At 40.4% G+C, this 18,524-nt stretch overlaps 1 protein-coding gene and 1 pseudogene across 1 annotated transcript; both read left to right on the top strand.

Moving 5' to 3' along the window:
• The first annotated feature begins 22 nt into the window (after positions 1 to 22).
• Positions 23 to 1,469, top strand: LOC139370221 (GTPase IMAP family member 7-like). Its single transcript, XM_071109574.1, is given in 3 exon segments — positions 23 to 96; positions 199 to 566; positions 991 to 1,469. Coding segments are annotated over 3 exon segments (783 nt in total). The 3' UTR covers positions 1,332 to 1,469.
• A 4,738-nt stretch (positions 1,470 to 6,207) lies between these two features.
• On the top strand, positions 6,208 to 14,850 carry LOC139370220 (GTPase IMAP family member 7-like; annotated as a pseudogene).
• Positions 14,851 to 18,524: the final 3,674 nt, after the last annotated feature.

Genomic DNA, 18,524 nt, shown 5'->3' with positions numbered 1-18,524 from the left:
TGATTGGCCGATTGTAGCAGAGATGGAACGAGGAAGAGGAGGGACTCTGAAGATTCTGTTCCTGTTGACACTCTGTCTGCAAGCCTTCACTGGTCAATACCAAGGTCCAGTACACACACACACACACACACACACACACACACACACACACACACACACACACACACACACACACACACACACACACACACACTTCACTTGTCAATACCAAGGTCCAGCACACACAGGGAGGGGTTGAAAGTAGACTTCTCCCCTGAGTCTGACTGTTCACTGTGAGAAACAGAGTGGAGTGGTGGATGGGAGGAAGATTGATGTCATCGACACCCCGGGGCTCTATGACACAACAATGCCCAAAGAAGAGATGAAAAGTGAGATAGAAAAGGCCATCTACATGTCAGTCCCAGGACCCCACGCCTTCCTGCTGGTGATCAGACTGGGGAGGTTCACAGAGGAGGAGAGGAACACTGTGAAGTGGATCCAGGAGAACTTTGGAGAAGAAGCATCAAAGTACACCATCATTCTGTTCACTGGTAAAGATCATTTGAAGGGGAAAGCAGTTGAGGAATGTCTGAATCCTTGTGTTTCAATTCAGGAACTGATCAAAAGTTGTTGGGGAAGATACCATTGTCTCAATAATGGTCAGAGGGATGACCGTCTTCAGGTCAATGTGCTGCTGAGGAAGATAGAAGAGATGGTGAAGATGAATGGAGGAGAGCACTACACCAATGAGATGTACCAGGAGGCCCAGAGGAAGATCGAAGAGGAGGAGGAGAGGAAGAGACAGGAGATGGAGGAAGAGAGGAGGAGAAGAGAGGATGAGATACGGGAGCAAGAAAGGAGGAGACGGGAAGAAGAAATGAGGAGACGGGAGGAAAAGAGGAGACGGGAAAGAGCAAAAAGAGAAAATATTGCGATAGGTTGAAGATGCCTCAATGTACACCATCTTACTGTTCACTCATGGAGATCAACTGAAGGGCAAAACAGTCAAAGGGTTTCTTGCTCAGAGCAAAGCGCTACGGAGACTCATCAATATGTGTGGGGGCAGATATCACTCTCTGATTAATGACAAGAGAGAAGACAACACTCAGGTTAGAGAGCTGCTGGAGAAGATCGAGGAGATGGTGGAGGAGGACAATGGAGGAGAACACTACACCAGTGCTGACTATGAAGAGGCTCAGAGAAAGATCAGAGAGGAGAATATGTTTTACTGTAAACTGGCAGCGTACGGCAGTCTAGCCACAGCAGGACTAGGTATGGTGTTTGCTTCACCAGTATTGGTGGCAGCAGGTGTAGCTGGGTTTGAATGCACTAAGGAGATGCTAGGCTTTTAAAACACCGGGGGTACGTTCAGTTGGTCTTAACGTTTCGCTACGTATGGCAATGGTACTTACTGAATGATATAACAGTTCTTTCAAAACCATTTGCAATGTTATATATATATGCTAGCCGTGTGGCAGGGTGGCCCTAGCAGGGTGGGAACGTGGAACATCTTAACAAAACACTCCTGCTGCACTGTACACAATTCCCCTCTCATGACCCATAGTTACAACGTTCCTCAACTCAAATCATGACCGTTTATTTTAGTGGAGGTGTATGTATTTAGTGGGATATATAGTATATATTAAATGGTAGTGTATGTATTTAGTGGGGATATATTTAGTATATAATAAATGGTAGTGTATGTATTTAGTGGGGATATATTTAGTTTATAATAAATGGTAGTGTATGTATTTAGTGGGGATATATTTAGTATATAATAAATGGTAGTGTATGTATCTAGTGGGGACACATAGCATATATGAAGTGGTAGTGTATGTATTTAGTGGGGATTCATAGCATATATGAAATGGTAGTGTATGTTCTTGTGGGGTGTATGCATTATGGGTTGTGGGTACTGGCTGCATAGGGATATAAAACACAACTGTTGTTATGAATAGTCCTGTTTCCAGTTGTTTTTACACATCCTGATACAGTCCTAGAAATATATTTTCCAGATTGCAGATTGCATAGACAAGTAAAGTATCTGTATATCTGTTCCATCCTGTGTAAATGAAAGACAGAGAGCTCTGTAATAACAGAAATCAAACCTGTATGATTTAGACTTCAGAGAAAGCAGGATACCACAGGAAGTTACCACGTTTTTATATAGAGATTCTAATGCAAAACACTCATAATCCTGAATATCTTTGGGGGCTGATCCTCCCGTCAGGATCAGCCCCTAGTCGTGGACGGAGGTTGTGTTGAGCCTGCTGGCGGCTGCCTGCCATTTTGCAGGAAGCCTAGTTGAGCAAGACATTTCTTCATTTTGTCTTGAATAATTCTATAATAATGATAATAATGTATTTTAAAAATCATAATTTAGCAGTTAGCCATCCTTAACCCTCCTCAGAAGAAACACAGTGCTATTAATCACAGACCACTTTGTGTCGAAGTTCAACAAGGACTCTTTCCTCCTCACCAGTTTCATGATCAAAGATGTGGTCAAGAGCTTCACATACAGTATATTGTTTGGTCATTGTGCTGCCACAGAATGAATTGTGAGCAAGGCCTCAAAAAATCTTATATACCAGAGCAGAAAAGTTCTATATATTATTGAATTTTGCAATTGTTTGTGAACATGTCATAACGTCATAACGTGTCACATGTCATAACGTGTTATGATGCTGGGTGTCAAGTAAACTGTCACCAAATAATTTATCAAGAAAACGCAAGCTATATGCTTGCCATTGTGAGATCAGTGAGTTACAGTATGTTATTGTACTGTGCTGTGAAGACCAGTTGTTCTCCAGCTTTAAGTGTTACTCTACCACCATCTCCAGGGGCCCCCCCAAAAGGAAAACAGTTAAAGTCCTGCATTTCAACACATTTTGGGCAAAGAGAAAACACATTTCAAATCAAATCAAATGTATTTGTCACATACACATGTTTAGCAGGTGTTAATGTGAGTGTAGCGAAATGCTTGTTCTTCTAGTTCCGACCATGCAGTAATATCTAACAAGTAATCTAACAATTTCACAACAACTACCTAATACACACAAGTGTAAAGGAATGATTAAGAATATGTACATATAAATATATGGATGAGTGATGGCCGAACGGAATAGGCAAGATGCAGTAGATGGTATAAAGTACAGTATATACATACGAGATGAGTAATATAGGGTATGTAAACATTATATAAAGTGGCATTGTTTAAAGTGATTAGTGACACATTTATTACATCCATTTTTTAATTAATAAAGTGGCTAGAGATTTGAGTCAGTATGTTGGCAGCAGTCACTCAATGTTAGTGATGGCTGTTTAACAGTCTGAATCCTTGAGATAGAAGCTGTTTTTCAGTCTCTCAGTCCCAGCATTGATGCACCTGTACTGACCTCGCCTTCTGGATGTTAGTGGGGTGAACAGGCAGTGGCTCGGGTGGTTGTTGTCCTTGATGATCTTTTTGGCCTTCCTGTGACATTGGGTGGTGTAGGTGTCCTGGAGGGCAGGTAGTTTGCCCCCGGTGATGCGCTGTTGCGCCTTCTTCACCATGCTGTCTGTGTGGGTGGGCCATTTCAGTTTGTCCGTGATGTGTACGCTGAGGAACTTAAAACTTTCCACTTTCACTGCTGTCCCATCAATGTGTATGGGGGGATGCTCCCTCTGCTGTTTCCTGAAGTCCACGATCATCTCCTTTGTTTTGTTGACGTTGAGTTTGAGGTTATTTTCCTGACACCACACTCTGAGGGCCCTCACCTCCTCCCTGTAGGCCGTCTCGTTGTTGTTGGTAATCAAGCCTACCACTGTAGTGTCATCTGCAAATTTGATGATTATTTTGGACGCGTGCATGGCCACGCAGTCAGGGGTGAACAGGGAGTATAGGAGAGGGCTGAGAACGCACCCTTGTGGCCCTCAGTGTTGAGGATCAGCCGGGTGGAGATGTTGTTTCCTACCCTCACCACCTGGGGGCGTCCAATCAGGAAGTCCAGAACCCAGTTGCAGAGGGCTTGGTCGAGACCCAGGGTCTCGAGCTTAATGACGAGTTTGGAGGGTACTGTGGTGTTAAATGATGAGCTGTAGTCAATGAACAGCATTCATACATAGGTATTCCTCTTGTCAAGATGGGTTAGGGCAGTGTGCAGTGTGATTGCGATTGCATCGTCTGTGGACCTATTGGGGCGGTGAGCAAATTGGAGTGGGTCTAGGTTGTCAGGTAGGGTGGAGGTGATATGGTCCTTGACTAGTCTCTCAAAGCATTTCATGATGACGGAAGTGACTGCTACGGGGCGGTAGTCGTTTAGCTCAGTTACCATAGCTTTCTTGTGAACAGGAACAATGGTGGCCCTTTTGAAGCATGTGGGAACAGCAGACTGGGATATGGATTGATTGAATATGTCTGTAAACTCACCAGCCAGCTGGTCTGCGCATGCTCTGAGGACACGGCTAGGGTTGCCGTCTGGGCCAGCAGCCTTGCGATGGTTAACAAGTATAAATATTTTACTCACGTTGGTTGCGGTGGAGAGCCCGCAGGTTTTGGTAGCGGACCATGTCGGTGGCACTGTATTGTCCTCAAAGCCAGCAAAGAAGTTGTTTAGTTTGTCTGGGAGCAAGAGATCGGGGTCAGCGACGGGGCTGGTTTTCTTTTTGTAATCCGTGATTGACTGTAGACCCTGCCACATACCTCTTGTGTCTGAGCCGTTGAATTCCAACTCTACTTGCAGCTATTGTAATGCTAAACGTTAAACATTTTGTCATGATGCTGAGAAAAAACAGTCATGTTTTTTCATCTTAATCTTAAGTAAGTGTCATAACCAGCCATAAAATAACTACAGTGGTAGGTTCTGTGGGTTTTGACTCTTATGTAGGTGTCATAACCAACCATAAAATAACTACAGTGGTAGGTTCTGTGGGTTTTGACTCTTATGTAGGTGTCATAACCAACCATAAAATAACTACAGTGGTAGGTTCTGTGGGTTTTGACTCTTATGTAGGTGTCATAACCAGCCATAAAATAACTACAGTGGTAGGTTCTGTAGGTTTTGAATCTTATGTAGGTGTCATAACCAGCCATAAAATAACTACAGTGGTAGGTTCTGTGGGTTTTGACTCTTATGTAGGTGTCATAACCAGCCATATAATAACTACAGTGGTAGGTTCTGTGGGTTTTGACTCTTATGTAGGCGTCATAACCAACCATAAAATAACTACAGTGGTAGGTTCTGTGGGTTTTGACTCTTATGTAGGTGTCATAACCAGCCATAAAATAATGTAAGATATGTCACAATAGGTCTAAATATATGTGTCATGACAGTGTTATGACCATATTATGACAGGTTATGACTGTGTCATAACATGTTATGATGCTGGGTGTAAAGTATGGTGTTACCATTTTAAGTGTTTCTATAATCCTCTATGTGAAAAATGAATGGTAGAAAAACGATTGGAACCATTTCCCTGTTTGACAGCTGGATTTTATGGGTATTGTGACTCATACTGTGGTACTCTATGGAGTTGGAAAGAGAACAAACTGATCTGGGACCAGGCTAGACACATATAACATTACATTTGAAAATGTAGTTTTATTTGTTATTTAATTTGTAACCTTTTTATCCCAGAAGGAGACTAAGTCTATGTCTTTCATTTTACCCAAAGATGTGGCCTATTGTAACGGCCGTCGTCGGTGGAAGAAGGTGAAATGCACCAAGGTGCAGCGTCGTAAGTGGTCATGATATTTAATATAATCAAAACTGAACACTAAACAAAATAACAACTAGGAAGAACGAACAAACGAAACAGTCCTGTCTAGTGATGACACACAAAACAGAAAATAAACACCCACGAAACACAGGTGGAACAAGGCTACCTAAGTATGATTCTCAATCAGAGACAACTAACGACACCTGCCTCTGATTGAGAACCATACTAGGCCGAACACAAAAACCAACATAGAAAAACAAACAGACTGCCCACCCCAACTCACGCCCTGACCATACTAAATAAATACACAACAAAGGAATTAAGGTCAGAACGTGACACCTATCTTCTGATTCTGGCAAGCATCCAAGGTTAAAAAGCGACACCCAATCAGTATTTAGATCCTATCTGTCCTGAGTAGAATAATGTTTGCCTAGCAACACTCTCTCATTGGCTAGAAATGACTAGTTTCTGGGAAAATGAAACTTAACAGAATGTACCGTGAGACACGTTGGGTGCTTTAGTGTCGCATGAGTTTTAGACCATTCTATTGGTCCTTAAGGTCCTGGCTATGCAAAACCAGCAGGCCCACTGCTTCAGCTCTCTCTGTGACAACAGCAGACAACAATATACAGATCTGTGCAACACTAAAAGTGAGTATTCAACTTAACTACCTTACTAATTAAATGTTGTACAACAATCTACTCTACAGTACTTGAATAACTGTAGTACAATATTAAGAAGACATTTTATTGATACCAGGTCTGTTAACATTTATGCATAAATAGTCATATGATTACATCACTTAACATCAAAATGTCAAAACAATATAATAATGTAGCTGTTAACAATCACATTCTGCTATACAGTATGTTTGTATTTCTACACGTCTTAATATTGTAGAACAGTGAAAGAGGAAACATGGTTAGACTTTTACCTGAAACATTTACCTTGTTTAGTGCAGAGATAGTGTAGTATACTGTACCTTGTTTAGTGCAGAGATAGTGTAGTATACTGTACCTTGTTTAGTGCAGAGATAGTGCAGTATACTGTATCTTGTTTAGTGCAGAGATAGTGCAGTATACTGTATCTTGTTTAGTGCAGAGATAGTGCAGTATACTGTATCTTGTTTAGTGCAGAGATAGTGTAGTATACTGTACCTTGTTTAGTGCAGAGATAGTGTAGTACACTGTACCTTGTTTAGTGCAGAGATAGTGCAGTATACTGTATCTTGTTTAGTGTAGAGATAGTGCAGTATACTGTACCTTGTTTAGTGCAGAGATAGTGTAGTATACTGTACCTTGTTTAGTGCAGAGATAGTGCAGTATACTGTACCTTGATTAGTGCAGAGATAGTGTAGTATACTGTACATTGATTAGTGCAGAGATAGTGCAGTATACTGTACATTGATTAGTGCAGAGATAGTGCAGTATACTGTACATTGATTAGTGCAGAGATAGTGCAGTATACTGTACATTGATTAGTGCAGAGATAGTGCAGTATACTCTACATTGATTAGTGCAGAGATAGTGCAGTATACTGTACATTGTTTAGTACAGAGATAGTGTAGTATACTGTACATTGATTAGTGCAGAGATAGTGCAGTATACTGTACCTTGTTTAGTGCAGAGATAGTGTAGTATACTGTACATTGATTAGTGCAGAGATAGTGTAGTATACTGTACCTTGTTTAGTGCAGAGATAGTGTAGTATACTTACCCTGTTTAGTGCAGAGATAGTGTAGTATACTGTACCTTGATTAGTGCAGAGATAGTGCAGTATACTGGACCTTGTTTAGTGCAGAGATAGTGTAGTATACTGTACCTTGATTAGTGCAGAGATAGTGCAGTATACTCTACATTGATTAGTGCAGAGATAGTGCAGTATACTCTACATTGATTAGTGCAGAGATAGTGCAGTATACTGTACATTGTTTAGTACAGAGATAGTGTAGTATACTGTACATTGATTAGTGCAGAGATAGTGCAGTATACTGTACATTGATTAGTGCAGAGATAGTGCAGTATACTGTACATTGATTAGTGCAGAGATAGTGCAGTATACTGTACCTTGTTTAGTGCAGAGATAGTGTAGTATACTGTACATTGATTAGTGCAGAGATAGTGTAGTATACTGTACCTTGTTTAGTGCAGAGATAGTGTAGTATACTTACCCTGTTTAGTGCAGAGATAGTGTAGTATACTGTACCTTGATTAGTGCAGAGATAGTGCAGTATACTGGACCTTGTTTAGTGCAGAGATAGTGTAGTATACTGTACCTTGATTAGTGCAGAGATAGTGCAGTATACTGGACCTTGTTTAGTGTAGAAATAGTGCAGTATACTGTACCTTGTTTAGTGCAGAGAAAGTGCAGTATACTTACCTTGTTTAGTGCAGAGATAGTGTAGTATACTGTACCTTGATTAGTGCAGAGATAGTGCAGTATGCTGGACCTTGTTTAGTGTAGAGATAGTGTAGTATACTGTACCTTGATTAGTGCAGAGATTGTGTAGTATACTGTACCTTGATTAGTGCAGAGATAGTGCAGTATACTGTACCTTGTTTAGTGCAGAGATAGTGTAGTATACTGTACCTTGTTTAGTGCAGAGATAGTGTAGTATACTGTACCTTGTTTAGTGCAGAGATAGTGTAGTATACTGTACCTTGTTTAGTGCAGAGATAGTGTAGTATACTGTACCTTGATTAGTGCAGAGATAGTGTAGTATACTGTACATTGATTAGTGCAGAGATAGTGCAGTATACTGGACCTTGTTTAGTGCAGAGATAGTGTAGTATACTATACATTGATTAGTGCAGAGATAGTGCAGTATACTGTACCTTGTTTAGTGCAGAGATAGTGTAGTATACTGTACCTTGTTTAGTGCAGAGATAGTGCAGTATACTGTACCTTGTTTAGTGTAGAGATAGTGTAGTATAGTGTATCTTGTTTAGTGCAGAGATAGTGTAGTATACTGTACCTTGTTTAGTGCAGAGATAGTGCAGTATACTGTGTCTCGTTCAATATTGGGTCAACACCCATCTTATAGCAGGTTGTTGCTGTGAGGGACACACCTGCAGGTTTTTGTCAGTACTGACTAAGGTCACGTTCCACTGCTTAGAGGTTGCATGCATCAACCATTGATTGACTGATAGATTGCTAAAACACATGATGTGGTTAGCTGATATGTAAAATACCTATCCAGGTGTTGTAAGATCTGGCGTCAGCAACATCTGAACAGAGGAACAGAGGAACACTATGCTTTGTGTTCAGACTCCTCCTGATTTACACATTTAGCACTGTTTTCCGTTATACTGATTCCACTTAATTATTGTTTAAACTCTTCCTGTCTGTCTACACAGTAGATGTGATGTTTAATGGTAATGGGAACACAACCTCTAACTGGTCTATCTGGTCTTAACAGCAGCAGGCAGGCAATGGTAGAATAATAACCATGTTTAGAATGTCATTTGACACGCCCTATATGAGTACATTATGTACGCCCTATCTTAGGGAATGTACTGTGTTTTACAACAGTTGTACAGCATATCATTACTATTTTTATAGTTTATAGTTTAATAGTTTTTTAAATGATTAAATTATTATCTGTAAAAGTAGAAACTTTGCAGAACACTGCATGAGGCACCGAAAAATGTGGACTTTGTTTTTTGCAATGACGTCATTGTCTGTTTCCAAGTTTTTGATTGGCTGCAGTTTTAGTAATGGAACGAGGAAGAGGAAGGATTCTGTTCCTGTTGACACTCTGTTTGCAAGACTTCACTGGTGAATTCCAAGGTGCACACACACACACACACACACACACACACACACACACACACACACACACACACACACACACACACAAACACACGTTTTTTTGGATCCCATTATCTTTTCCAGTGGCAGCAGACATTCTTCCTGGGGTCAACAGAAAACAACAAGGACAAGGACAGTCACACAAATAAATGTATAAATATTATTATTATAATAATAATACAATACAAAAAAAATGTTTGTTTGTGTGTCCCTTCACATGTCCTGCCATTCCATGAGAAGATATTTAATATTTTTTATTTATTTGTTTAATGTTGAACTAGGGGACTGTGAAGAGACCTCTGGTGGCATGTCTTATTGGGTATATATTGGTGTATAAGCTGAATGTTATTTGACTATTTGACTAGAAGAGAAGCAGTTAATGTCTTGTCAACCCTCAACCAGGAAAGACACACACACACACACACACACACACACATATATATATATATGCATGGACTTACACAGAGTTTTCAGTAACCTTTTATCAAGACACCCACTATCAGTGTTAGCAGTTGATGTTACTCTTCAATAGCACAGACCCCAAAGCAAATCAGCGGGAGAAAAATAGGTTTATTCAAAGAGGACAAATCATAGATGTTATGCTGAGAGGTAGATGTTCATTCTCCCCTGTCCTCAGTGATTCTCTCCTCAGTGATTCTCTCCACAGAACAAAGGGACAGGATGTAGTGTTATAACCCAACCATAGCCTGTGGTTGACCAGTTAGAATTCCTTGCAATAAAACCAATGGCAAAATAACAAGTAACCTATTTCAGTCTCAATGTCTAGACACATTTCTCCCATGTCTCTGACCCATTGACCAGTAATTCCCAATGACAGAAAAAAACACTATTTTTATTGATCATAAGTAATCGATTGACCTCTCGTCCTCTGCGTTGTGTAGTTATCGTAAAATATTCTTACACTCCCCCTAGACCATTTTAAAAAGAAATATACTTCAAATGTATTTTTGGAAAATAATAGAAAACATTAGCATTAAACATAAAATCATTCACATTAAACACATTACATTTCTATAAAACACAAAGGACATATTTGTAACGTTCGCCCTGGAAAGAAGGTTACCAAAACGCAGCGTGGTAAGTGTTCATTGTAATTGAATAAATCAACTGAACACTGAAACAACAATGCGAGTGAATGAAATGAAACAGTTCTGGCTGGTGTAGACACAAAACAGAAAACAACTACCCACAACAGACAGGTGGGAAAAGGCTACCTAAGTATGGTTCTGGTTCTCAAGCAGAGACAACAGCTGCCTCTGATTGAGAACCATACCTGGCCAAACACACAGTAAAGAAAACATAGAACACCAGACATAGAACCCCAACTCACTCTCTGACCAAACCAAAATAGAGGCATAAAAAGGATCTCTAAGGTCAGGGCGTGACAATGTTTTACCTGATGTTACAATAAGAAATAGATTTCAAACAAAGTTATAGAAAATAAGTATTAACAGGTGTAATGATGATGTCCCTTACAAGTCCTACCACATCCTGAATTTGAGGAAACTCACACAGAAAAATAATTGTCTACAAGACAACAATAGTCAATTGTCCTATTGACAAGGTAATCATTCACCAAAGTGACCAGCTCTTCCACACTGGTATCAGTCCAACATAGATAACTATTAGAGATGATGTTCTGACAGTCTGCCGGTAGTGAGGAATTCTTCTTCCGTTCCACTGGTTGATAAGGACTTCTCTAATGAACACTTCACCGGTGATCTTGTATCATTTCAGGTACAGTCAAGGCATATTGCTGCAGCTTCAGAAGGTAGATTCTCATAACCTGTAACGAAGGAAACAATAATGAAAGTAACGTCCTGGTTTCAAGAGAAATGTATATTTCACATAGAGTAAGCATGTCCCGATTTTCATGAAAACGTTAGACATTTCACCTGGATTTCCCTAATATGACGACTGCGGAGTACAACATATAGAAGCTTATCAGGTTCTGATCATCTTAGTATACTTCTTCACCTGAGATTGTCCCCTGATTGCTAATCAATCAGTTCTTTATTCTCCAGACTCCGCTTTGTCATCAACATGGAAAACCTTGCAGTGAGTGACATGTATCCATCGTGATTTTCCCTGGACTTTCACTGCTGACCTTATTATGAGCAACACTTGATAATGACCTTCCCATTTTGTCCCTATTGTGTCTGTCACATGTGTTTGTTACCATCACCCACTGTCCTGGTACTACGTCAAGTCCCCCTCCAGGAGTCTCACGTCTCTGTTCCATGTGTTTGTTACCCATCACCCACTGTCCTGGTACTACGTCACTTCCCCCTTCAGGAGTCTCACGTCTCTGTTACATGTGTTTGTTACCCATCACCCACTGTCCTGGTACTACGTCACTTCCCCCTTCAGGAGTCTCACGTCTCTGTTACATGTGTTTGTTACCATCACCCACTGTCCTGGTACTACGTCAAGTCCCCCTCCAGGAGTCTCACGTCTCTGTTCCATGTGTTTGTTACCATCACCCACTGTCCTGGTACTACGTCACTTCCCCCTTCAGGAGTCTCACGTCTCTGTTACATGTGTTTGTTACCCATCACCCACTGTCCTGGTACTACGTCACTTCCCCCTTCAGGAATCTCACGTCTCTGTTCCATGTGTTTGTTACCATCACCCACTGTCCTGGTACTACGTCACTTCCCCCTTCAGGAGTCTCGCGTCTCTGTTCCATGTGTTTGTTACCCATCACCCACTTTTAGCTGTGTTTTGTGCGTTTCCGTTCTCAGTAGGGTGGGCTTCAACTCATCGTGAGAAACGATCAACAACGACCAGCACATCTTCCTGTCCTTTACATTTGGGCAGCGTATTGTAGTCAAGCTGTAGATGTCTGCAGGGTCCTGGAGGGGCTCGTCGTATCTGTACTTTCACACGTCTCTTGGTGTTGTTTTCCATACAGAGTTGCAATTTGCCACAACAGCCTCAGACTCTTTCCGCACACCAGGATTTCACCGTTTGCCCACAAAACGATAAACTATGTGTCCCAAATAGAGGTCGATGGCCTATTAATTAGGGCCGATTTCAAGTTTTCATAACAATCGGTAATCGTCATTTTTGGACGCCGATTATGGCCGATTACATTGATCTCCACGAGGAGACTGAGTGGCAGGCTGACCACCTGTTACGTGAGTGCAGCAAGGAGCCACGGTAAGGTGCTAGCTAACATTAAACTATCTTTAGAAAAAACAATCAATCTTAACATAATCACTAGTTAACAGCCGGTTTATTATGTTGATTGATGTCTCTGTCCAGTCGTGACAGCCTGTCGATGATGTCGTCCTAGTTTTGTCTTTCCCAGTCCATAGTTGTGGAAACAAAAGTTTTTCACTGCTGGGTGATTACACTCAATTCCTCCAAAAATGGAGCACCTTCATCTTCCATGTTGGGTAACCTACTGTGTCTAACCACCTCTGCTCTAAACCTTGGAGGGACGCTGCCCTGTGTAGGGTGCCGTCTTTCAGATGGGACGTTAAACGGGTGTCCTGACTCTCTGAGGTCATTAAAGATCCCTTGGCACTTATCGTAGGAGTAGGGGTGTTAACCCCGGTGTCCTGGCTAAATTCTCAAGCTGTCCCTCATACCATCATGATCACCTAATCATTACCAGCTAACAATGGGCTCATTCATCCCCCTCCTCTCCCCTGCAACGATTCCCCAGGTCGTTGCTGTAAATGAGAACGTGTTCTCAGACAACCTGGTCAAATAACGGTAAAATAAAAAGAATAAAAAGTAATCGGTCTAGACTCACCCAGCAATATGTTAGCAGTCAATCAGGAAATTTAGAGTTCAATCCAATGGGCTCAAAACTCTCTCTCTCTTTCCCCTGGATCAATACACAGTTGAGTCTTTCCTTGTTGTTGGTTACGACCAATTCATCTGGGTCACGGCACCAAGTGTTAGCAATTGATGTTACTCTTCAATAACACAGACCCCAAAGCAAATGAGGGGGAGAAAAATAGGTTTATTCAAAGAGGACAAATCATATATGTTTTGCTGAGAGGTAGATGTTCATTCTCCCCTGTCCTCAGTGATTCTCTCCTCCGTGATTCTTTCCACGGAACAAAGGGACAGGATGTAGTTGTATAAACCTACCCTAGCCTATAGTTGACCAATTATAATTCCTTGCTATAAAACTGGGCCAATGGCCTATTTCAGGCTCAATGTGGAGACAAATTCCTCCCATGTCTCTGACCCATTGATAAATAATCCCCTATTACAGAAAAAACATTATTTCCATTGATCGTTGACCTTTAGTCCTCTGTGTTGTGCATTTATCTTAACATATTATTGCAAAATCAATAATTTCTTGTCTGTTTCCACAGTTTCAGGGCAGCCCTCTAACCTGAGGATAGTTCTGGTGGGGAAGACTGGATCAGGGAAGAGTGCAACAGGAAACACCATCCTGGGGAGAGAGGTGTTTAAAGCGGGGGCTTCTCCAGTGTCTGTGACTGCACAGAGTGAGAAACAGAGTGGAGTGGTGGATGGGAGGAAGATTGATGTCATTGACACCCCGGGACTCTATGATACAACAATGTCTAAAGAAGAGATAAAAAGTTAAATAGTCAGGTGTATAGAAATGTCAGTCCCAGGACCTCACGCCTTCCTGCTGGTGATCAGACTGGGGAGGTTTACAAAGGAGGAGAGGAACACTGTTAAGTGGATCCAGAAGAACTTTGGAGAAGAAGCCTCAATGTACACCATCTTGCTGTTCACACATGGAGATCAACTGGAGGGGAAATCAGTGGAAGAGTTTCTGGCTGAGAGCAAAGAGTTACGGAAACTCATCAATATCTGTGGGGGCAGATATCACTCCCTAATCAATGACAAGAGAGAAGACAACACTCAGGTTCCAGAGCTGCTGAAGAAGATAGAGGAGATGGTGAAGAAGAATGGAGGACAACACTACACCAACGAGATGTACCAGGAGGCCCAGATGAAGATTGAAGAGGAGGAGGAGAGGAAGAAACAGGAGAAGAAGGAAAGAGACAGAGAGAGGAGACAGGATGAGGAAGAAAGAAGAAGAAGAGAAGAGAAATTGAATGAGTGCAAGTGGTCAGCGTTTGCCAGTATGGCTGCATTGGGGTTGGGAGCCATGTACAGCTCTCCATTGTCGTTAGCAGCAGGGGCTGCATTGGCCGCTGTTAAAGGTTATCAGTGCATGGACACCTATTTCACCTCAGAAGACCAGGAGAAATAAGATTTCCACATCCACCATCTCAGATTGTTTTGAAATTAAGATGAATTATTGTGTTATATAATATAAATAGAATGTGATCTCTGAGAAATTAATAAATAAATACAATTTATTGTGCCTAAATTTGACATTTTAATTGATAGGATTCATATACTATTCAATAAATATAGTACCCAACATCTGATCTGGATCCAATTTTTCCCCAACAATGACTAAGAACAAAGAATGGTCAAAAGCCTCAGATCAGATGTTGGATATTATTTCACACTAATGCCTTGTTATCTGGAGGGCGGCCATTTGCATCTCCCCAATGGTCCTAATGTGGAATCCGTAACCATGCCGATATCATGGACAGTAATGGTTTCAGAACATTCCAAGATTTGGAAGATACATATACATTACCAGATACACACACATTACCAGATACATACACATTACCAGATACACATTACCAGATACATACACATTACCAGATACACACACATTACCAGATACACACACATTACCAGATACACATTACCAGATACATACACATTACCAGATACACACACATTACCAGATACACACACATTACCAGATACACATTACCAGATACATACACATTACCAGATACACACACATTACCAGATACACACACATTACCACATACACACACATTACCAGATACATATACATTACCAGATACATACACATTACCAGATACACATTACCAGATACATACACATTACCAGATACACACACATTACCAGATACACACACATTACCAGATACACACACATTACCAGATACACACACATTACCAGATACATACACATTACCAGATACACATTACCAGATACACACACATTACCAGATACATACACATTACCAGATACACATTACCAGATACACACACATTACCAGATACACATTACCAGATACACACACATTACCAGATACACACACATTACCAGATACACACACATTACCAGATACACATTACCAGATACACACACATTACCACATACACACACATTACCAGATACACACACATTACCAGATACATACACATTACCAGATACACATTACCAGATACACACACATTACCAGATACACATTACCAGATACACACACATTACCACATACACACACATTACCAGATACACACACATTACCAGATACACACACATTACCAGATACACACACATTACCAGATACATACACATTACCAGATACACATTACCAGATACACACACATTACCAGATACATACACATTACCAGATACACATTACCAGATACACACACATTACCAGATACACATTACCAGATACACACACATTACCAGATACACACACATTACCAGATACACACACATTACCAGATACACATTACCAGATACACACACATTACCAGATACACATTACCAGATACACATTACCAGATACACACACATTACCAGATACACATTACCAGATACACATTACCAGATACACATTACCAGATACACACACATTACCAGATACACACACATTACCAGATACACACACATTACCAGATACACACACATTACCACATACACACACATTACCAGATACACATTACCAGATACACATTACCAGATACACACACATTACCAGATACACACACATTACCAGATACACATTACCAGATACACATTACCAGATACACACACATTACCAGATACACACACATTACCAGATACACATTACCAGATACACACACATTACCAGATACACACACATTACCAGATACACACACATTACCAGATACACATTACCAGATACATACACATTACCAGGCAACTCTTTTTGTTTATATTTACAACTCAGGTCAGGTATGGTGGCCTGTAGAGTCCCTTGGGAAACCCAACTACCGAACCATCCAATGTTGGGATTTATAAATAAATGATCTGGGCTTCTGAAAGGACTGATCTCTATAACATACGCGCTATATATGCTAACTTCTGAAAGGACTGATCTCTATAACATACGTGCTATATATGCTAACTTCTGAAAGGACTGATCTCTATAACATACGTGCTATATATGCTAACTTCTGAAAGGACTGATCTCTATAACATACGTGCTATATATGCTAACTTCTGAAAGGACTGATCTCTATAACATACGTGCTATATATGCTAACTTCTGAAAGGACTGATCTCTATAACATACGTGCTATATATGCTAACTTCTGAAAGGACTGATCTCTATAACATACGTGCTATATATGCTAACTTCTGAAAGGACTGATCTCTATAACATACGTGCTATATATGCTAACTTCTGAAAGGACTGATCTCTATAACATACGTGCTATATATGCTAACTTCTGAAAGGACTGATCTCTATAACATACGTGCTATATATGCTAACTTCTGAAAGGACTGATCTCTATAACATACGTGCTATATATGCTAACTTCTGAAAGGACTGATCTCTATAACATACGTGCTATATATGCTAACTTCTGAAAGGACTGATCTCTATAACATACGTGCTATATATGCTAACTTCTGAAAGGACTGATCTCTATAACATACGTGCTATATATGCTAACTTCTGAAAGGACTGATCTCTATAACATACGTGCTATATATGCTAACTTCTGAAAGGACTGATCTCTATAACATACGTGCTATATATGTTAACTTCTGAAAGGACTGATCTCTATAACATACGTGCTATATATGCTAACTTCTGAAAGGACTGATCTCTATAACATACATGTTATATATGCTAACTTCTGAAAGGACTGATCTCTATAACATACGTGCTATATATGCTAACTTCTGAAAGGACTGATCTCTATAACATACGTGCTATATATGCTAACTTCTGTAAAGTGGTAAAACATTTTAAACAACCCCGTCCCCTTGTTGTCCCAGCAGGGTTTCACAGCATCTGGTCCCATACTAGAATACATTTACATGTGTGGTACTTTTAATAACCATTTAGCTTCAGCTGGACAATTATTAGAAAGGATCATCTCTGAAAAAGCATATCATTCTACTATAGAGAGTCTCCTGGTCACATGACCTTGTAGAGAACGATGCACTAACAGACTCACAGACTCAATCTTAATTTCCCCATTTGATGTCTATGATGTACTTATTATGTGCTATGCTAAAGGGTTTAAAGTAAAATAGCTGATTCACGTAATCCCTTCTTACTCTCTGCACCACTGATCACAGAACCATTGACCTATATATTATAACTTTACAGTTGTTTCTGGTGTTGTCCTTAAGATCTGTAAAGCAGCACATATCCTCCCCCTAAATAAAGGAGAAGATCTTTCTGACTTAGATAACTACTGTACAATTTGCCAATTATCTTACCTTTCCAAAGTACTAGAATCCCTGGCCAACTGTCAACTAATAACTTTTTAAACTTCTCACTCTATTCTTAATGTGAACCAATCAGGTTTTAGAATCCCATCTATTCTTAATGTGAACCAATCAGGTTTTAGAATCCCATCTATTCTTAATGTGAACCAATCAGGTTTTAGAATCCCATCTATTCTTAATGTGAACCAATCAGGTTTTAGACCTGGACAGAGCAGGTTCAGCTGCTACGCTTGTTTTTAGATGTGTTCAATTTCTTTGATCAGAAACATTATTTCCAAAGACTTGGCCACTGTTGACCATCACACTCATTCCAAGGTTGACTGAAATAGGCCTGGATCAGGCTTGTTGAAAGTGGTTTGAGAATGATCTTGTCAGACAGGACTCAATGTGTGATTTCTGATGGTGTCAAGTCTAGTTTCCAGCTACTGGGACCTGTTCTCTTTACTATTAATATAAATAAT

Source organism: Oncorhynchus clarkii, chromosome 17 (assembly GCF_045791955.1).
Source record: "Oncorhynchus clarkii lewisi isolate Uvic-CL-2024 chromosome 17, UVic_Ocla_1.0, whole genome shotgun sequence".
NCBI lineage: Eukaryota > Metazoa > Chordata > Actinopteri > Salmoniformes > Salmonidae > Oncorhynchus > Oncorhynchus clarkii.
Note: the sequence above shows the minus strand (reverse complement) of the source record. Positions and strands in the feature narration are given on the sequence as shown.